This window comes from Poecilia formosa, unplaced genomic scaffold (genome assembly GCF_000485575.1).
Source record: "Poecilia formosa unplaced genomic scaffold, Poecilia_formosa-5.1.2 Scaffold514, whole genome shotgun sequence".
NCBI lineage: Eukaryota > Metazoa > Chordata > Actinopteri > Cyprinodontiformes > Poeciliidae > Poecilia > Poecilia formosa.
This window is the reverse complement of record NW_006800453.1, coordinates 289,161-310,103: the sequence shown is the minus strand read 5'-3', so window position 1 is coordinate 310,103 and position 20,943 is coordinate 289,161. Positions and strand designations below refer to the sequence as shown.

At 38.4% G+C, this 20,943-nt stretch overlaps 3 protein-coding genes and 1 long non-coding RNA gene across 10 annotated transcripts in view; 1 reads left to right on the top strand and 3 right to left on the bottom strand.

Annotated features, from left to right (window-relative positions):
- Positions 1 to 44: 44 nt before the first annotated feature.
- On the bottom strand, positions 45 to 5,856 carry LOC103129115 (acetylserotonin O-methyltransferase-like). Its single transcript, XM_007540087.2, has 8 exons — positions 5,426 to 5,856; positions 5,202 to 5,289; positions 3,141 to 3,315; positions 2,615 to 2,744; positions 1,589 to 1,657; positions 1,385 to 1,503; positions 1,161 to 1,298; positions 45 to 316 (listed from the first exon to the last, which is right to left on the bottom strand). Exons 2-8 carry the CDS (start codon positions 5,280 to 5,282, stop codon positions 144 to 146), a joined length of 885 nt encoding a protein of 294 aa, XP_007540149.2. The 5' UTR covers positions 5,283 to 5,289; positions 5,426 to 5,856; the 3' UTR covers positions 45 to 143.
- A 3,731-nt stretch (positions 5,857 to 9,587) lies between these two features.
- Positions 9,588 to 16,421, bottom strand: LOC103129112 (membrane-associated progesterone receptor component 2-like). The gene is made up of 3 exons (XM_007540083.2): positions 15,937 to 16,421; positions 12,296 to 12,451; positions 9,588 to 11,273 (listed from the first exon to the last, which is right to left on the bottom strand). The coding sequence occupies exons 1-3, from the start codon at positions 16,277 to 16,279 to the stop codon at positions 11,176 to 11,178; spliced, it is 597 nt and encodes a 198-aa protein (XP_007540145.1). The 5' UTR covers positions 16,280 to 16,421; the 3' UTR covers positions 9,588 to 11,175.
- Positions 13,786 to 20,943, top strand: part of LOC107834068 (uncharacterized) — a 9,230-nt gene continuing 2,072 nt past the window's right edge. The window contains exon 1 of the long non-coding RNA XR_001659850.1: positions 13,786 to 13,831. This is a non-coding gene — a long non-coding RNA (uncharacterized LOC107834068). The remainder of the gene's footprint in view (positions 13,832 to 20,943) is intronic.
- larp1b (La ribonucleoprotein 1B) overlaps positions 19,003 to 20,943 on the bottom strand; it is a 40,824-nt gene continuing 38,883 nt past the window's right edge. For all 7 annotated transcript variants that reach the window (XM_016664815.1, XM_007540078.2, XM_007540079.2 and 4 more), the window contains 2 exons: positions 20,579 to 20,706; positions 19,003 to 20,482 (listed from right to left, as the gene is read on the bottom strand). In XM_016664815.1, coding sequence (XP_016520301.1) covers positions 20,219 to 20,482; positions 20,579 to 20,706 — 392 coding nt within the window. In that variant the 3' untranslated portion in view covers positions 19,003 to 20,218. The remainder of the gene's footprint in view (positions 20,483 to 20,578; positions 20,707 to 20,943) is intronic.

Here is a 20,943-nt window from a genome sequence, read left to right as displayed (position 1 = left end):
CAAGCAGATATACTTTTTTTTTTTAACTCAGAAGTTGCAAAATATAGCACTAAAGTCTCTAAATTGGCAACATTGTTACCCACACATGTGCAGCAGTGTTAAATATTGACCGATCTCCCAAAATTAAGAAAATCAGAAACGATTTATCGGCCAGCCAATGTATGGGGATGCCCTTGGTTACGGGGGAACTCACCTGGCTTACAAGTCTCATAGACCTTCTTCAGCAGCGCCAGGCACTTCTCTTCAGGCCAGTCATGAATGACTCTGGCCAACACATACAAGTCTGCACCAGGAATTTCATCGCTGAAGAAATCTCCTGCATGCAGAGAAGGGAACAAATCAAAGCAGATTATTAGTTCTGCTTTTCTCTTTTCTTCCTTCTTTACTTTAGTATGTCTTGTACAGTTACACAAAATGTATTTTGTCACCAAATATTTCTGACTGGACATACTATAAAAACCATCCAGAACATGTTAACATTGTAACATATTGTATGTGTTGCATATTTTTTTCACATATTTTCTGCTAGTTTGTGTCACTTAGGTGTTTTTTTACAGCCTTAAGAAAAAAAGAGAAAAAGAAGGGAAGAAGATGGAGACCACATCTTCTAGAATATTCTCAGCTTCCCCAGGTAAGAGTAATAAGTTGAGTTTCTGTAATACAATTATTAAGGTTTATTTAGTCTTGAGTTAAAAACTGTGACGGTTTTCTTGTGCTGTGACACAGCAGTACAGTAAAGCATATATTTGCCATTAAAATAAGCACAAGTTAGCTAGCTAAGTTTTGTTTAGCTTAGGATGGAAAATCCATTCTAGCTAGCTAGATAACTTTCAGCTAGCTAGCAAGGGTGGATCTAGGATTTTCTAAACTGGTTTTTGGATTAGTGTGGGGTTCACTTTAGCTGTCTTTCTCAATTTCAAAATCCATTTTATAAAGTACTATTTTAAATATTATTTAGCTTCCAAGATGTTTTTGTCTACCACACATTCATATTCATGTCTCAGGAAACTTTTATTTAAATGCATTGCTTATGTTGAGATATTATATGCTATGTTAAAAAATATATATATGTATATAGTAGATAAAAAAATAAAAATAAAATTGAACACTTCAACCCAGAGAGTGTTAAAGGGTCAATAATGATCAATAATCTGCTTTACCTGATTGAAATGTAACGCCACTGTCCTCCTGTTTGAAATGTTTCTGAGCCGCTTCCACCACCTGCGGCAGGTCAAACACGGTGACGGACGAGGCGGGATACGCTCTCGCCATTTCATTGGCCAGAGCACCAGTGCAACCTGGGAGTTTTTGAAGACACAGCACAGATTTTTACAGCCACCTACAATGCAGCAGGCGGTGAGAGTGGACGGCTGTGGGTCCTCACCTCCCAGATCAACGACCTTCTGGAAGCGAGAGAGGTCGAACGCCGTCACAACGTCGTGTCCGTCCAGAACCCAGTGACAGCTCATGATCCCCATGAATTTCAGCATCTCCTCCTCAGACCTGGGAGGGAGTCATTCTATAGTTACCAACAAACTGGTAACTGGTAAACCAGTGAAGCATTTTAAGCAATCAGATGAGCACCAACCTGTAAATAGCTTGGAAAAAGTGGCCAGATGGAAGACCAAAGGTCTTTTCGTACTGGTTCCTCCCCTCCCTGCAGAACATGAAGCTTGAATGCGTTTCATTCTCCCTGGCTCGCAAAAGTATTCACACCCCATGAACTTTTTCACATTTTGTCAGTCTACAACCACATGCTTTAATTTAAACCCAATTCTTCCCAAAATAAAGGTTTGGAACCCAGTGGGGGTCAGGAGTCAACAAGTATGGGCTCTATTCAATTTGCTTTTTGCAACTAAGTAAAATGTATTGTCAAGTAGATTTAGCATTAAACATTGGATACAAATTTATAAAATAGATTAGCTGTTAAGGAGGTTATTGTATACATGAGTGTTTTTGGTTTTTGATTCTGTTTTATCATGTTATCCATGAAATTAGTTGCCCTAGATTTCTGTTTTATTAAATAACCAATTTGTCCTGATAACAAATTTTACTAGACGATATATTTTCCTTTCAATTATTACGATAAGCAATAATATTGTTAATTTGAGACCACTTTCAAGTAATATTTTGATAATGCCATAGTATTGTAATGTCACCCTTTCAAAGAGCAAAAAATTAAAGTTTTGTAATAATTAAAAAAAAAACACCACTTAGCACTGGAGCTGGAATATATTTTAAACATCCAAAATAACGAACAGCAAAAAAAAAAGAAAAGAAAATCAATAAAACCAATTAATAAAATAAATATAAAACACACACAAACAAATCTATAATTACAATGGATTATGATGTCTCTGTAAAGAAAATTACTCTTATCATGAGAATGGAAATGATCGAGCTCTTTTTAATGTATCATGCGCAACACTTTTCAGATTTTTATTTGTAGATTTCCTTTCATTTCATTTATCTAACATCCCAATAAAACAGAATAAAGTTTGTGGCTGAGCCAAGACAAAATGCGTGAAACTGCATGTGACAGGAATTCTTTTGCCTGGTTTTCCCTTCTCCTGCTCTCACAGATGCTTATGTGACGCAGCAGCGGCCCACTGACCTGATGGCGTCCACCAGGTTGTTCCACAGCGGGTAGACGGTCTGGGAGCGGTAGATGATCATATCGTGAAGAGATTTGGCGCTGCCTTTGGCCAGGTAAAGGTTAGCTACGTCTGTGCTGCTGTACAGAGCTGGGTTAACACACAAAGTCACACAGAAAGTTCCAGACCTGCTGCTGAACAGAACCGAACTCAGACGGAGAGTCAAGCTAAAGCTCAGCATGTTTACAGCAGGCTAAAATTTTGTTTTTCACTTTGAGAATGAAACCATAATATTAGAAGAAATAAGAAACATTGTATTAACCAGAATAAAGTTATAATAAAATGAAAATGAGGACATAATATTACCAGAATAAAGTTATAATATTACTTATTATAATAAAAAAAAAAGTCATGTTTTAAATATCGGCATCAAATTATTATCAGTGACTTTGAAACGATTACGCAAATGACTTTGTCTATTTTAAATATAATAATAGTGACATTAAAATTAAGTTGTCGTTTATTGGAGGTCTTCCCGTTCCTCACCCGTCCCTTGGGCCGTCTCCACCTCCAGGATCTCGATGCCCACCAGGGCGTCCAGCAGCCGCTCCATCCCGTCCATGCTGGTGCCCAGTTCCTGCGCCACGTGTTGAGCACTCAGGGCGTCCTGGGACTTCAGCAGGAGGTCGAAGACGCCGAGCTCACAGGCTGAGAATATCATCTGAGTCACAGACGTAGAGTTCACATCACCTTTTTGTTGCTTCATGTTCAGGAATACAACCAAGTATTTACCTTTCCTCTCAGCCAGTTACGGTTACCGAAAACACTCCATACCGAAAAAGTGATGAGGGTTTTATTGTTAGATGGATGTTTATTTATAGCATCCTTCAGATTCAGTCTTTGTTCATGTTTTTTTAAACAGTAGTTTCCAGACCTGGTGGAACTGAGTCACACAGCAAAGTAGATCAAAAATATCAGATAAAAAAAAATAAATAAATCATCCAATAAAAGTAAAACTCCTAGGCAGTGCCACAGATGAGAAACTATGGTTTAAACAAATCAGCAATATCATTACTGAAATGGGTAGAGGTTCAGCAACGTTGTGGGAAAAATAACCGATGACTTTCCATTAAAGATGGATTAAAAATACTCACTACTTGTGTTTTTCAGAAATATTGTTTATAAAAGAATATCTGCGATATTATTTCTAAATATAAATCAGAGTTTCTGTTTGTGTGTTATCAGCCTGGAGGGTAACCAGGCTTTACTTCCCCCCACACCCCACCAGGCTAAGTGTTGTTTGTTTATTTTAAACAGAGGGTTTTTTTATACATCAATAACAGTGACAGTAAGGACAAATTAAGCTAGGTTTGTAGCTGAAGCAGTGAACTGGGTGCTCAGGGTGGGGGGTGCACCAATTGCGCCGTCCCTGCGCCTGCCCGTTAGCCTCACATGCTGTCATTTCTACATAATATTTCCTCCAAATTATTGTCACTTTTTACATTTTTTCACAGCAGCCCACCACAAAAACATGGTGGGCTGCTGGTGGACTGCCCAACAGCGCCCCCTACCACTAGGCGTAGCAAGTTTTCTGGGGGAAACCCTGTATTGTTTAGCCGAAAGACACATTTACATTTGACAAAGCATGCTACAAAAATGGGATGCATTTTGCCAAAAAGTTAGAACTCGCACAAAAAAGAACTGTTCCATGGTGCGCAACTCTGGAATTTAAAGCCAACTGGTGTTATATTTAACTATAGTAACGATGTGAAACTACAGATAAAACAATGACTTTAGTAAGCTGTAAACAATGCAAGTTCCTGGTTGTGAACTGATTAAATGACACTATAGTTTAGCCTAAAATTACATATATTCTGCCATGTTGTCATTTTTTATTGTTGCCATTCTTTTCCCTGTTGAACTTCTAAACACTGTGTAAGAACAGCGGCAGCATTCCTGCAGCTAAATCCTAAACGGACCCTAAATAAACTAAACTAAACGCACCTTTTTAGCTCTAACCACAAGTCTTCTATTAGACTGAGGTCAAACGATTGAGCTGGACACTACAACCTGTTGACTTTGTTGACCTTAAGTCTGTTTATAACTAATCTGGTAGTGGTTAGGGTCATTGATCAGTCAGTAGACTCAATTGCGCACAAACTTTAACATCCTGTCCAGAGGAAGTTACAGCATCCCTCCAAAAAGGATGCAGCTCCCCCCCCCCCCTCCAGCCCAGATGCTGCCCTGGGCAGTTGCCCATGTTGCCTGTATCAGAAACTGCCACTGATCCTGGCTAATGTTTCCCTTTTTTTCTCTCCAATGTTTTTTTTTTAATTTTTTTAAGTTTTTATGATTTCTTCCTCAGTGAATGGCTGTTTAGTCCAGTCTTACAGAATGTTTCTCTGAAGATGCTGGAACCTTTACCAGCCTCAGGTGGCCTATGCATGATCTATTTTAATTTAACTTTAAGGTTCTTTATGTTAATATTTGCCCAGTGGAATAAAAACGTAAAACATGCATTGTAAATAAAGTGTCTGAAAATGTCTGAGTGCTCTGATTGCAGCACATCGAACGGTGACGTGTTTACCCATCACGCTGTGATTTTACCTTTGACACCCTGAAGCCGTTGAAATACTCCAGAAGTTTGAATGGGTAGTCCAGTTCACTTTGAGAGAGATGTTCTGCCATTGCTGCCCTAATGAAGGAGAGACACACAAAGACTGTCTGTCTATCCCGGGGGAAGCAAGAGAAACAAAAAACAAAACACACACACACACACACACATATATGCACAAAACAAACCACACTAATCATTATTATTTATAACTTACCAAAAGAAATTTCCCAAGCTGACGTTATTTTGAGGGGAAAATTGTAGCCGCTGTTGTCATAGAATAATAATCAAGTCCCGTAGTTTGGCTGAAAACGGGCAAGATGTCGGAGCTGGTGCAGCAGCCGGGAGGAAACAGGTGGCGAGTAAATAATTAGAGATGGAGGAGAGTCATTCCTGCTCCGGAGCCTGCTGAAAGTTACCCAGAAAGCCGCGTTGGCTTTATAAAGCGGTGATGGTCGACGTGCTTTGGTTAGAAGTCGAACACGGACTCCCATAGTCAGTGCAGTGCCGGGTTTAACCGGAGCAGAGGGGAGGGCGCTGTGGAGCTGTGGTTGGTGATTAAGCTATGACCTCTCAGAACTACTTTTTTTGTTGAGAAAGGACGAATCAGTGTATGGAATCCCCAAAGAGCCAAAAAAAAAATATTAACCATATTTACACACAAATAAATTCAAATTTAAACTGCAAACAGATACAAATATTGAATATTCACAATTTTTAGAAATATACCATCTACCCTGACAAAAAATAAAAATGTTGCTGATGCTTTTAAAAAGTCAGAAACAATTTTTGGAAACACCTAGTAATCTTCTCTTTTTTTCCCAGTATGATAATAAATACAGTCTTTTTCTACAGTCTTTTTTTCTAATTAGAAAAAAAACCCATTGACAATAGAAGTGTGAATATTTAATATTTTCCTTAAACTTTGAGTATTATACTTACACTCATTATTATCATTTCTTTAGTTACAAATTCAATCTATTTGGTTTCACAATCCTCCTCTACGAGTTGTAGGATTAGGTGAAAGCTTAGAAAGATTCTGTCGTTGAGATTATTCAGAATTTGGCTCAACTTGTGCAGGAAAATCATCTTTTGCTTCTGGCTCTGTTGAAAGTACCATGGCAACCAGATGGCGACGATTTTGCCTAAAAGACCCACGATGTGGTTGGAGTAGAATGATGGATAATCGGCGCTCCACTCGCTCCTGTTGTCTGCGGAGAACTCTTGGTCTGTAGAGCAAGCCAAACATCTCTGCATCTTTTATCTTTATCTCCTTTTGTTTTTGAGCAATAATTTTACTGTTAGGAACAGAGCTGTTAGACAGTGTAAAAAAACATATGTAATCTGTATGACATTGGCAAATATCGGTTATCTGTCCAAATTTTCATATTGGTGCATTCCTAATAGGTTGTAAAACCGTTGTTGAGAAGCAGCCCAAATGCAATAGCTAAATAACTAATATAACTTTCCAATTAATATTAAATGTTTAATGATGGATAACTGAGACTAAAACAAATAGACTTACATATATTTCCAATTTGTGAAACATTCAGAATAGGAGACCAAGCAACACGTCTTCCAGTTAATGGCTGTTTATTGTGGCGCAAGTTACTTCACATAACAGGATCATAACTATCATGATCTGGCTTTCCTATGTTGTAGTTTAGTTTTTGAAGAATTTAAATCCTTATAGATGTAATTTTTTCTGCTGAAAACCAAATTTGCCATCCTAAGCAGCCAAACGGAAACAGAAGTTAGCGTCTTATGTTACTAATTAATAGCAAGGCTATCTTGAAGGTGCTCAAGTGTAAAGAAAGGACAGACACCTTGACTTGAAATGCTGGCTACCTTAAACATCATATGCCGATGTTTACTAATGTTCAACACTCTGCAGGTTAGTTTCTCCAACAATCTAATTGGCAACAATAGAACAGAATATGGCCATAATAAGAATCGTCAATATTTTTGCAGGCAGCCACTGTGATATGTGACAGAAATTATTAAAAAGTTAGAACTGGTAATATCCTGATAGTCTTTGTCATATTATTTACATGCTGCTGATATTATTTACACATTAAAATACTTTGATCATCACTTCATAGTTTCTACACTCAAATGTGGAGAATACAACTTAATCTACATGCCCCACTTTATCTGAGCAGAACTTCATAAAAGTTTGTTTTTTTAGTAGCGTATGAATTGTAATGTTACCCAGCTCATTTGGCTTTATTTGTGTATTTAAATTAAATGTTTACTAGACAAATGAACTTGTCTCCTGTATTTGCAATAAAAAAAGACAAGTCAAATAGAAAATATCAGGTGTCATTAACCTATACCCAGTATAACAACTGTCTTGATATACTACTTTTGTTATTAGAAACGTATGAATTTAGTTTCTTTCCTAATTTAATCTAAGAGCTACATTTTAAGCATGTCGCTCTAGACAAGAAGCCATTTTTTTTTTAGCAATTTTAACAATAATGGCTTTTGGGGACAAGAAAACCTCAAATTCTGTGTGTCAGTGAACTAAAATATCACATTAGACCAGGTGCTGGTGTACCTTTTCCAATCACACATCTTCTTTCCACTCAATTTTCTGTTAATATGCTTGGATGCAGAACTCTGTGAACCAGCTTCTTCAGCAATGACCTTTTGCAGCTCTCCCTCCTTGTGAAGGGTGTCAATGAAATCCATCCAATCTGCAGTCTTCCTCTTGATCATGTAGCCGACTGACCCATAGTGAGAGACCGTTTAAAGGGTCAGGAAACCTTTGCAGGTTTTGAGTTAAGTTTCTAATTATTATTTCTAATTACACACTGTGACTTTCCATTGATGATTTCTGTATTCTAATTTTTTGACTCTGAATTTAGGGCTTTCATTATCTGTAAGCCATGATCATCAAAATAAGGAATTAAACTCTGTGATGCTTTCTAAGATGACTGGCAAGAAATATTGCACTTTTACAAATATAATTTTTTTTCAGATATACTAATACATACTGATGCAACGTGCTTTTTTTTTATTTCTTTTGGAACCTCTCAGTTGAGCCTCAGACATGATGAATATTTTTTTCATTATTAGTCTTTCTGCCTGAATTATCAGCAACCTGTCCAGCTCTACCACCCACTGGTTTACTGGAAATGAGGTCAAAGGTTCATCAGTGCTTCCCATTATGAATAATTGATTGTTTAATCAGCTTTTTTATTTTAGGGTAAAAAATAATCACATTTATTAAATATTTTTTCACATAAAGTTTTTTTTTGCTGGGAATGCTTTGTCTGATCCAGCCCCACCAGTGACTCCCAACTCTTTAAAAAAAAATAAAAATCATTTTTATGGCACTAGTAGCCTTCATTCAACAGTAGCTTGAAAGACAGAAGGGTAGTAAGAGAAAAAAAGAGATGCAGAATGTATTTATTTAGATTTGTTTTTTTCTCGTCATTCCATTGAAAACTAGTGGATTTTTTTCCCTTCGCTATATTCTGTGCATGCATCTTCAAATTCTTCCCATAGAATAAAATATTTTCGTCCTCTTTTTGCAAAGGTTTTTACCTTTTTCTTTATTTTAAAACCTAAAAATAGAAATTAAAGAGTTTTACTTTAAAGAGAACATTAACTGGAGCCCTGCCCCTAATCATTCTTCAAATTATTGAACAAGTAATTCATTATTTACCTGAATATTGTCATTTTAACCAAGGTAATTTAAACCATCTTTATTTCCCTTTCCGTTTTTATTTCAAATTTATCTTTTAAAATTTCTCCTAAAACATGATATCATCTACAAAGTTTAAAAAGTTTATCTACTGAGTGTACACCAGATGGTACGGCCGCTAAAATATTTTCATCCCTAAAAGGGTTTCTGTAGGTGGTTTAAAATTAATTTAAGCCATTATAAATCAAATTTCAGACCTGCATCATGCAGAAAAGTACAAAAGAAAATGCTATATTTTATAAAATAGCAATGCCAGGTGTTTTGCCACAGAATGAAAGTAGCATCATATGGGTTGGCAGCAGAAATGAACAAATAGCAACGTTGTCCAGACAACTGGTGATAAAAATATTTACCCACGATAGATGCAAAAACGCTAGCTAGCTAGCAAAGGAGCTAGTTAGCACCTTGAGTCACATAACGCAATGAAGATGCACACGACCCAAACCTTCACCTGACAGAAATGCCCCGCGAGAAAAATTAACTACATAGAATATTCGACACAAAATAGTCCTGTCACCATAAAAGTTAAGACACGTGAGGCTGTGATTAACGCATTTAAGGCTAACTTACTTTTTTTTTTCTTTCCCCTATTGAATTTAAAACCTTTTAAGGACGCGGACACATCCTCCCCAAGTAACCCTCTTACAAAGCAAATAAGGAGCAAAAATTTTCCATTATTAACCAAATTGATTTATTATGCATGAACAAATCGCTTCCTGCTTCTTTCACACGAACACAAACACACACACACACACTCGCACACGCGCCTGACATTTAAATACATGTGGTGAAACCTCGGCATAGCTGACTTTGATGTTGCACATGCTTTTAATAAACGATACGATATATTTACAGGATAAGCAATGTCTACGAACAAAACTCGCAAGAACAGCTCCCGGTCCAATCCTGCAGCATTTTTGCAACACCTTTAGAATCACTTGATTTATTTTTGGAAAAAAATTCACCCACATTCAAAATGAACTACAGAAAAAAAAAAAAAGTAAATGGGGGGGTTTTGGCCAATACGACATAGCATATGTATATGGAGTTCATCCACTACATAAATATGGCAGTAACACTGAGTAATTTATTGGGTCTATGTACAAAGTTTGAGAAGTGGGGAAATATTACAGTCTCTGCACGGACGACTGACGCAACAAATGCCTTTAATGTCTGAGGGGGGGTTGGACTGAGTCTAGGGGGAAAAAAAACGGACACCTCCATCCTTCCGCTTACCTTCTGTTAGACCCGTCGGCGCTGACGCAACAAACAAAATAAGGCACGATTAATACTTGGACCATTTTCAGGGGAAATCTACAGACTTGCAGCTGGCTTGTGAGGCATGTAAACAATTTGTCAATTGATTAGGACTGCCTTATCACCTTCCCTTTAGCCCCCCTCCCAAATCAGTGATTTAGTCCATCTGATGAGATTTAAAACAAGCTTCGTGTAGCGAAGACCTTTGACCCCCGCCCCTGCAATGAAATATGAAAAGAAAAACAAAACAATAATGCTGCTGGAACACTGTCCCCTCTATATGCTACTTAACAAATACAATCACATGGTGACAAACGAAGAAAACTAGTAGTGAATACACTACAAACACAACAGATAAACGCAAAGCCTGCCAGACTGCTCTTGGTTAGGCCACAGATCTGCCCTCTCATCCAGGCAGGAAGATGGTCTGAACAGAAATTGAGTTGTGTGATTGATTGATGAGCTTCTCTCAAAGCTGAAGCGGTTTCGTTTGCTATGTGGCTGAACCAAAGATTAAAAGATAGAGAGAGAGGCGTTTCCTCCCCCCGCCCCGCTCCACTGATTATCCCAGACCAGACAATTCCCGACTAACCTCCAAACGAGCCGGTTTTGGACTAACGTCTAACGGCCCCCCAGAGACGTCTCAGCTGTCTAATTTAAAAAAACAAAACAAAAAAAAAACACGAAGAATAAAGCAAAAGCTCCTCAAAGGCTTTCTGTTGGCGCTCATCTTCGTAGGATGACGCGGGTGAGAGAGAATGAGAGAGAGAAAGAGAGAGAGAGGAGGTCTGGTTGTCGAGACTTTACTCCTTCCCCTTCCAAAACAGCTGCAGCACCAGACGGATTCAGAGTTTCAGTACACAGACAGGGACTAGAGAGAGCAGTGACCGGTGGATGGACGGGGGCCGGGACGATGCGTGGAGGGGGTCTGGTGGTCCAGGGCGGTCAGTTACAGCTGTTTGGGGGCTTCTGGCTTTGGTACGTGGGATGGGGACTGCTCAGTCGTGCTTCAGGTGGTCCTTGATGTCCTCCTCGTCCGTGTACTCCGACGGCTCCTCTCCAGGCTTCAGCAACCTCCCGACGTAGTCGTATTTTTCTGAAAGCACCAGCAGAGACGATTACCGACTGAACGCCACTGGAGCTTTTTCAAGGCAAATGTTTAGGAAGTCAAACGATTGGGTTGAATATTTTCAACCAAAGGAGCCAAGTTTAGTTTTCACTTCTTCCTAAATAAATAAAAGCTTGCTTGACTCTCAACAGGATGTCGAAGCAGCAACTTAAAAAGTTCAAACGTCTCCCTGCTCAACATTATTCTGTGATGACGCCAACCTGTTGCTGCTTGAGTTGGTTTTAAACTGCAACCACACACCTGTCATTTAAACACACACCAACCTCACATTACTACTAAAGGCTTCAGTCTAAAATTAGCCACTAATACCTCACATTCAAAATTGAGGAAATGTGAGAATCCAGGTGTCTAGTGGTTAAACACATTTCAGTGAACTGTAGTCTGTGGCTCATGACTGATGGACATTAGGGCTATTGTACATTAAAAAAAAAAAAAAAGAAGAACTATCTTTATTTTAAGTACTTAGTAAGTAAATTTCTAGAAAAACTTGAAAATTTGTTTGGAAAAATTAAGAAATGTCTAGATTTATCTCAATAGTTTTCAAAAACAAAAAACTGTAACATTTCACAGAAAAACATGTCTCAGTTTGAAAAGTCAAACAGTTTAGACTTTTGGAAATTTTCTGTGTTTCAAAAGTTTTACATTTTCCACTTGTCAAACTCTGAACATATCTGAGTTTTTTTTCTAGCAAATTTTGAACTTTTTCAAACTCAGAAATTTGCTTTTTTTTTTCCAGCAAATTTTTTTGGGCAGAAATGTACCTTATTTTTTCTATCCGCAACAGATAGAAAATGTATTATTTATTACAATAAATAAGTGACACACAAAACAGATATAAAGGTTTCTGTTTCAAACCCTTTCAGGCTTATGCAGTGGAAATCAGGAGACGTTTGGACTCTGAACAAAATGGACGTTGTTGAGAAGGAGATATTTCTACCCATTGCTCGGGTCACCAATCCAATACTTCCTCAACGTCCACGTGAACGTACCCCGGAACTGCATCTCCCACTCCCTCACGCTCTCCATCTGTACGGCGGTGAGGTCTGACAGGTCGTCGTACTCATCCCTCAGGGCCTCCTTCTCTGAGCAGAAGGTGGCCAGGCCCCTCGAAGCGTCTCGGCCGGCGAAGATACCATAAGGGCCGTCTGCAGGAACCGAAACACAACGGCCATTGTGAAGAACACTGCATGCTTATTATTTAATAAGTTAAAATGGACAATTTCAGGAAGATTATGCCCTCTAATATCCTAAGTATAACTGAGCTGTCAGAGCTAATGCTGCTGCCCAAAAAAAGAAAAGCATGATAAGTTACAATGAGCTCGATTTCCATTCTGATGATTGATATTTTTTGAAGGGCAATTTTGCTCACAAAGACTAATATATTTTATTCATGGTTTTGTTTCCAAGTAGTTTTTGTTTCTTTTTTGTCGAGTTTTATTTTGGATATTTATCTTCCAGTCCCAGAGTGCAGTGTTCTTTACAAAATTAACATTTATCAGTCTTTGAGAAGTCAGACTCGCATTATTATGGCGTTATTGATATATTACTTGAAAATGGCCTCAAAACAACATTACCATATATTGCAATAATTACCAATTTATTATTGTAACAGACCTAATCACAGATTTTGCAAAAAAAAAAAGAAAAAAAAAAGAAAAAAAACATTTCCCACTAAAATCTTACCTATGTTGCTACAACAGACTTAATTTTATTATACCACATGTAGTTTAATTTCTTATGAAATCACTCGTATCTATTCAATAATAGTTTTTCAAAGCAGAGTTTGTGAATTTTGCTGTACTAATTTCATTTGTAAATATCTGTTGCATTTTTAATGATCACTTTGTCATTTTATTTGGACCCAGTTAAACATTAATAGATTCAATTAATGTCAAATTTAAAGCTGTCTAGAAAACAAACACAGGAGGAAATAACCCTGGTGTGTTAAACACTCGTTCACTACCCTCACCCGTGTGGGTGTGTATGTGCTGCATTTCATACACCTGTTTCTTGCTTAAAGCTGTTTGTGTGGTGTGGAAACTAAAGGAGTAAAAACCACAAAGTGACACTCAACAGTTTTCAGTGCTCTTCAGTGTTGAATAGCACTGAAAACTGTTCACCTTTTCAGATGCCAAAAGGAGAAGTTAACTTAGAAAAAGAGGCAGAACAATTCAGCCATAAATTCAAAATAAATGTGTGTGATCTTTATAAATTTCTGGTCATATTATCATATCTGTCTCTTTAAGAAACTCTTGCTCTTTCTGAAAATCCACCTTCAAAAAGTCATCACAACATGGCTCCTCTATTAACCCTTTAACAATGTTTCTACCAGGGTTGCACTGAGAAGTAGTTCATATAATGAGCTCAACAGATGTGTAGGTCCACCAGGTGTTTGCTAATTGCTGCTGGCTAGTCTGAAGGAACTGAGAGGGGGAGGGCTGCTCTGTGAGGCTGAAACTCTGAAGCGTGGGAACTGCAGCTCTGAGGAGGAGCTGTGTCTTTAAGGTGGAGCTAGGTCCAACCAGGTGTTTTGCACAGCTGAATGGTCGCCATGGAAATTAAAGGATTTCTCAAACATAAATGAAAGAATCAAAGCAACACTCCAGGTATGTTTTTGATTAAGAAATGACATTATAACATAATGTAAAGCTAAAAAAATTCAACTTTACACAATATTTTAAAACAGCTGTATGGCCATAGAGCAGCAGGCTAACAACGAGCTAATATTAGCACTTCTTACTCCCATTATTCTATAAAAATCAAATTGAGGGGTGGATGAAATGTATACTAATAAAAACAATGTAATAAGAATATTCACTTAGAAACTTCCACTAAAGTGAATGCTTATTGCAGAATTGTTAAATATGTCAGAATATGACAAGTATGTCAAATTCTGACATAAACATACAGTATCTGCCCTGTGGTGTTTTAGCCCATGTTATACACTGATAATCAAGAAAATGCAAAACCTTCATAAAAGAACATCACTTTAAAAAAAAAATCCGATGCACACCTTTAAGGGTTAATCCTGTCAGCGCTACAGAGAACTCTGTGAATATACATCAAAGTTTTTTGTTTTTTTTTCTCATACTGCAATGACTACCGAGAAGAATTTGAGGTCAACTTTAAATTTCTGACTGTTTCAAAGCTGCAGGGCAAATCTCCAACCAGTCCTGCACCCACCGCAGCCAGATGGGTGGAGGTGGGAGTGGCTCACCACACCCCTGAAAAGCCCATCTGTAAACACAGCTCTGAAAGGAGAGCTGTGATAAAGACGCACAAGCTGCAACAACAAACATTCAAACCAGGACTTTTGTATGCAAGTAAACTGAGAAATCTTGCCATTTGAAAAGTAGCAAATACATATTGCTTGTGATTAGATGTTTTTCTTGCAAGTCATTGCTGAAACTTTTATCATCTTCCACAAACATCACCTGACTGTCACAGGGAGACGCTCCGGCCCTTTAAGTTTTTCTGTGCTTTAGTTATTCAGGTCTGCTGGACTAACAAGCAAACTAACATAAGAAACTGCTAGAATCGTATCTGGACGGTTCAATACAGACCCGACAAGATGACAATGTACTCGGTATTCATTTTGCCACTTGCCTAAACGGATATGCTACTGAATTTAAAGACTTTGTACTATGATTGATCTGATGTAGATCAAAATCTAAATCACATTGAATGGTTAAACTTGAACTAGATTACTGTAAACTCATCAAATTCAGCCCTGTTTCCACAAACTGAATAAAGCTTTCAGAAATCAAAAAGTCCATTTTACAGTCTGTCACTACTGTAGAATAATTATGTCCAGCTTTGATTTGTATTAGTTTTCAAACTAAACTTTGTTTAAGGTTATTTCAACACACTTCAACCCTTTTCTTTCACTCTTTTGAGTTTTCACAACAGGAAAAAATAAAAACAAATCAAAAACTGTTTTCTATGGCCTGTCATTCTTGGAAGTTTTGATTCAAAAATCAAAACTTGTCTCTCGTTTCATATGGAATGAATATGAAGATTTCGGAGCAGCCTACAGGTAAATTGAGATTCTAAACCTGCAAATCAGGACTACTACTTCAGAGTAATCTGAACTGATGTGTAGCACAACAAACTGGCCTCTTTAGCATTAACAACCAACCAAATCACATTTTTACTTCACTTTGTACAGAGGAGCTAAATTCAACCTTTCCTACATAAATCTACCCCTCATCCGGTCTGATAAACATTCATGTTCACTATGTATAGTTTTAGTCACTATACCAAGCGGGGAGACTGACTACACAGCCTAGCTGCACCGTATCTACAAGCATGTCAACAGGCTAGCTGGCTAACATTAGCATGATAAATTATTACTACCAACATTCAGGTCCTAACATATAACTGCCACTGTAAAATGTCACAGCTTAACTGACAGTACATGCAAACTTGGGGGGAGTTGTTATTGTTACAAGTCACGAACTCAAAAGCTACGCTACCAAGCTAACGGCTATGATCCCATTCAAAACACACAAAGCCAAGGAGCTAAGCTAGAGCGGTTTGCGCCCAATTTTTGGTCCAGAAAGCCTCACTACAGGCGGCAACGTGTCAACCAATTCCGCTGTTTTAGAGCCAATGTCCGCAAGCCCTTCACCTTTTCCGTAAAACTTTCTGCCGCTGGTCACGTCAAAAACTTTCATGTTCACGGCCATGAGGATGCGGGGGTTCTGGACACCGTCGTACTCCTGCAGCTGCTCCAAAGTGAAGTCCCGTCTCCTCATCTTGGTAAGCATCGGGGCCTCGCCGTCCTCGGCCCCGTCGGATACGAGCCGTCTGCCCCACCGCCGGTACACTACTACACAAACCGCCACTACCAGAACCAAAATGCTGATATTCAGCAACATTCCGCCCAAGCCGAGCGTGTCTAACCAGTCCGCCGCCCCCTGCCCGCCGTTTGTGCCAACTAGTCCGCTCCAACTGAATCCATCGTCCGCCATGCTGCCCAGTTTGCGCCTACCCGCCCCTGGCAAGATTAGGCGTTCAGGTGCCGTCGGGAATTCCAGAACCACTAGTTGAGCAAGTGTTCAGTGTCGAAAATTGATGATCTGGGACAAGAGACCATCAGTGACAGTTAAGCCCGCGGTATTCTGCTAGACAGAAACGGCGGGAATCTTCTCCTAGAAACATAGCATGAGGAAATAAACTGTGCGAATGGCGACACCAAACAAAAAGAACGAGTAGACCTTGAAGGGGTCAGAGTGGTAACAGAAATTCTAAAATTTTAGCTCAAATTGGCACGAATTTCGAATAATGTAAGCAATAATAATCAAACGAAACAAAAACATGCCAACTAAAACATATAAGATTTGAAAGTATACAGCGGACCATTCCATACAAATGAAAATAACAATGAGAACGGTGAATTAGTGACGAATTTGCCTAAGAAAGTAGTGAGACTTTTTTTTCTAATTGAACGTTGTAGCCCAATTTTACAGTTGAACCTATTTTTACCTGCATGTTTCTTCTGACTGAAAACAACATTACTGTTTTGGAATGTCCCAGCTAGAGTCCAGATTAGATTCTGATAGAGGTTTTTCAATCTCAAAAGACTTGAAGATCATCAGAAATATTCTCAAAAATACAAGTGAAAACATGCTCATAGCTTGCCAGTGATGGCATAAACAAATCCTTATCTACAGTGAAACATGTGATACTCACATGCAGTATCACCATGTGAGGATGTGTTAATTCAGATAGAACTAGGGTTCTACATAAAATTTTGAACGGATCCATTTATCAGTGAGTTTTAAAAAAAAGACCATGAGGTGTGAATTCTGAAAATGATTTTGGTCTCACTTTCAGCATTAAAGTGAGTCACAGCTTTTAAGCAAATTTTACAGAAAACCTAAACGACTGAGGACTTTTACAGGGTAAAGTTAGTGAACATTGCCAAGTCAAAACGTGGTGTGTGGAGGGTTTGTGAAAGGCACAAAAACTGACCTTGAACATATTTATTCACCTGCAGATGAAAACACTCTCTTATTCTGACCAAGACTGGTGAAAAATGCCCTCAGATGATATTTGACTGAACTAAATCCTCTTCTGAGTCCACCAAATGTGCGTTTGATATTCTATAAATGTACCGACTGCAGAGATGTGCTGATCTATTTTTTAAAATATTTTGTGATATCTCTGTTAAAAAAACAACAATTTTCTGGCTTGGCCATGATAACATATCTATGTAAGCATTTCAAATATCTTCTCTGACTTGTTTGTGTGGGTTGAGCTCCTAAGTCAACAGGGAAAAAGTGATGAAGAGGAGATTAGAGGCAGACAGAGAAAAGATAGAGATAGATCTACCTGATGACTATCGATCCACTCTGGCTTTGCCCATGAATTTTGGATGAGAGTATGAAGACTTATCAGTACAGTCTGCCCATCACTCTGTATGCTTGGTGACATCACAAATGTTGATATGGAAATTAATAAATCCCACATGGCCTCTTGCAATTCTAAAGGATGGCGTATTAACAAAGGGAGTACATTTCTGCCAAAAATCTCAGAAATTTTCAAGAAAAAGCAAGGAAACTACTGAGCTCCAGAAGTCAAAAATTGGCTTGGGAAAAAAAAAAAAAAATCAGAATATTTTTTAATTAATCTCAGAACTTTTCTAGAATTTTTTTTAAGTTGTTGCATTTTACTACTTCTTTATATTGTTAATTATATTGGCGTGATCACCAATAATTTGAGTCTTTTAGCAATAAGTTCAATTGCCATCTGAACGATTAATGAAAAAAAAAAAAAGCAATTTAGGCTCCCTTGAGAGGATAAATTCCCTTTCAGAAAGATTTGAGTTGATAAAAACTTGTTTTAGTGATTCTGCTGTTTTGAGTACACGTGTTGTCTGTAAGCTGTCCGACCGTGACATCTGCTGCACATCTTCTGTTGCTTCCTATTGTGCGGGAGGATTAAATTGTTACCGTCTCGCCATCTGATGCTGCCCACCATAGATAGGAATGCCGTCTGCCAGTTAGGTTTCTAAAAATGAGCTACTGCGATTTGTCCTCGTTTACAAAAATAAATACCCTACCTGAAGACAGCACAATCATGCTAAGTTAGCTTAATAGTATGTTTTTAAAATAATTAGCCCAAATATAATCATGTATTAACTGACGTGTAGTAGACTGCTATCTGGAGATCACGTATTCACTGATGCAGTTAGATGTAACATCTCATTCAGTCATTTTGTTTGCAAGTAATTATTTCTCCATTTAGTTATTTGGCACATGTTCAAACATAATAGTTTGAGTGACACGTAAAAGGACAGTTTTATAAACCGAGAACCAGAAAGCTAGAAATTAATCCCCCGCACTTCTCAGTAAAAAACCCCAAACTAATCCAAATGAAGAGATTTAGGCTTTTTATATATCCATTGGAAGGAAATGTGAATTTCTTTTTCATTCCAACATTGAGGTTTCTCTGTACATTTAAATGTCTAGAAGTTTCAGTAGTCTTTTCTTAAAAAAATACTTGCCTATCATCCACTTACATGGTATAACATCACACCTCGGTTCATGTGTTCATTTAAAGAATAAACAGCAAGTCCAGACAATCAGACTCAACCGACTTCACTGAGGTGTTGCTGGGAAGAAAATGTTGCAGATCAGGCTCAACGACTTCGAAAAGAGCAACGCAGGACAGACGACACAAAACAAGTTTGTACAATCAGACTTATTTTATATTTTTTTTGCATTTTACAAGTCAAGAACATGCAACACTTTATTCTGAAACACTCAAACACACTACTGGTAACAAATCACTTCTTCGAATCAAATGAATAATGGAATAGTAAATGATTTTTTATAGTATTTACAATTTTTTTTTGTTTAAATTCAACTCAAACCTTTTATGTCCAATGAAGTAAAGGAAAGTTAACATTTAAAGTGCTCTAGAGCACCAAGCCTCAAACATAATATGAAGTAAACTTTAAGCTAAAAATGTTGTAGTTTTATGACACTAGCTCACACCCATAATTCCAGCAGAAACATTTATTTTTATTTTTTGTATTATATTCAATGCACAAGCAAATAAAAACTGCAATGATCGCCTAAGACTATTAATTCAATCAAGTCAATGGAAAAACAAAACAAAAAACAAAACAAAAAACTAAAATAAAACAATAAATTAAGCTACCTCTGGGAGTAAAACGGGATTTAAATCTTCCCAGAAAACTAATGGGATGATTTCTGCAGCTTTTTAATTAAAAAACAAACAAACAAACAAAAAACAAAACAAAAACAAAAACAAAACAAAAAAAAAACACTTTAGATTAGTTGTGATATGTAGCAGTCAGGCTGAGAAACATCTGTTAGCCTCAGGGTCAGTACTTCTCAAATTCATGACTGCACCCGTCAACCTGATTGTCACCATGGAAACTGTAGACGTCGGGGCTGGTGAACTTGTAAAGTAGCGTTGCTTTTAGAGTCCTTCCAACCCTGAACAATAAGGAAGACCTTTTAAAAAAAAATCTAATACACTCTTGACATCATGATGGATCAGATTTAAGGCACACAAGACTATCCGCCGTATCTCTTATCTTGGCAACCTACAATCACAGTTGAACAGCTCTTTAAAAGATCTGAGCGGTTTACAGCGATCAATGTACTTGAAGGAGTTTGGCATCTGAGAGAAACAGGAAAAAAGGCAAAATGCGGGGAATGCATTTTTTTTTTTGTTTGTTTTGTAAACGTTATGAGCTGTCGCCGGGCAAACAAATTCAAGCTTACTGCCTACGTTTGCTTCCTTTTAAAACTGAAATGCGCCGATAAAAACAATCAAATTAAAGTTGAGCTCGCTCGTTCGCTCGGCCGCTTCACGTCCATGTGGTTCGCTGTGACCTGAGAGCGGCTGCCGCTTCTCTCCATTGGCCAGGAGCTTCATTTGTTGGGGGAAACTCCATCTTTCTTCGCCGCTTTTTTGCCGGGGTTGGACGGCGCCGTCGCTTTCTGGGTGCTGTCTTTGGCCGAGCTCTGTGTGGAGGCGGAGGTCAAGGCGGCGGTCGGCTGGGGGGGCACGTTGGCGGATTTGGAGGCCTGCACGGGTTTTGAGGTAGAGTTGGAAGGGTGTCTTCGACGCCTTCCTTCATCCCCGGCCGAGGATGACGGATATCTCCTCCTGCCGCCCTCTTCTCCGATTGGAGGCTGCGGGTGAGAATCACAGCTTAAAATCTGTGACGACTGTCTATTACTGACGGGAAATAACACTCCAATCAGAAGGAAGAGGTCTCAAACACTCACCACCACCCTGAAGTCCTCCAGGTTCCGGAACTTTGAGAGGTGCTCCTGCAGCTTCGGGTCAATGGGCTGGTTCTTTATCCTGGAATACTTCAGGAAGGCCCAGAACTTCTCCAGTCCGTACAGCTGACCTACAGGGAAAAGAACATTTAGCTTTAAAGGGCCAGTGTTACGTATTTTTCAGGGACATAGTGCCATTTTAAAGCACAATCAAGAGACTATGTTAACCTGCGCTGTTATAAGAATGCTACAAGTATGATTTAGAGATTTGACTCCTTGATTTAATGCCTTGAAATTAGGCCTCTGTCTCTTTAAAAAGCTCCTGTTCTTTCTGAAACTCTGCCTTCAGGGAGTAATCACAATATGGC

Coding starts and splice junctions, on each gene's coding strand:
- LOC103129115 (XM_007540087.2), bottom strand. CDS start 5,282: ATGGCAGAACATCTCTCTCAAAGTGAACTGGACTACCCATTCAAACTT. Junction 1,658..2,614: donor AACCTGGTGGACGCCATCAG/GTCAGTGGGCCG, acceptor CATGTTCTGCAG/GGAGGGGAGGAACCAGTACG. Junction 317..1,160: donor TGGCGTTACATTTCAATCAG/GTAAAGCAGATT, acceptor CTCTGCATGCAG/GAGATTTCTTCAGCGATGAA.
- LOC103129112 (XM_007540083.2), bottom strand. CDS start 16,279: ATGGCGGACGATGGATTCAGTTGGAGCGGACTAGTTGGCACAAACGGC. Junction 12,452..15,936: donor CAGAAAGTTTTACGGAAAAG/GTGAAGGGCTTG, acceptor CGGTTCCTGCAG/ACGGCCCTTATGGTATCTTC. Junction 11,274..12,295: donor GTGGGAGATGCAGTTCCGGG/GTACGTTCACGT, acceptor TGGTGCTTTCAG/AAAAATACGACTACGTCGGG.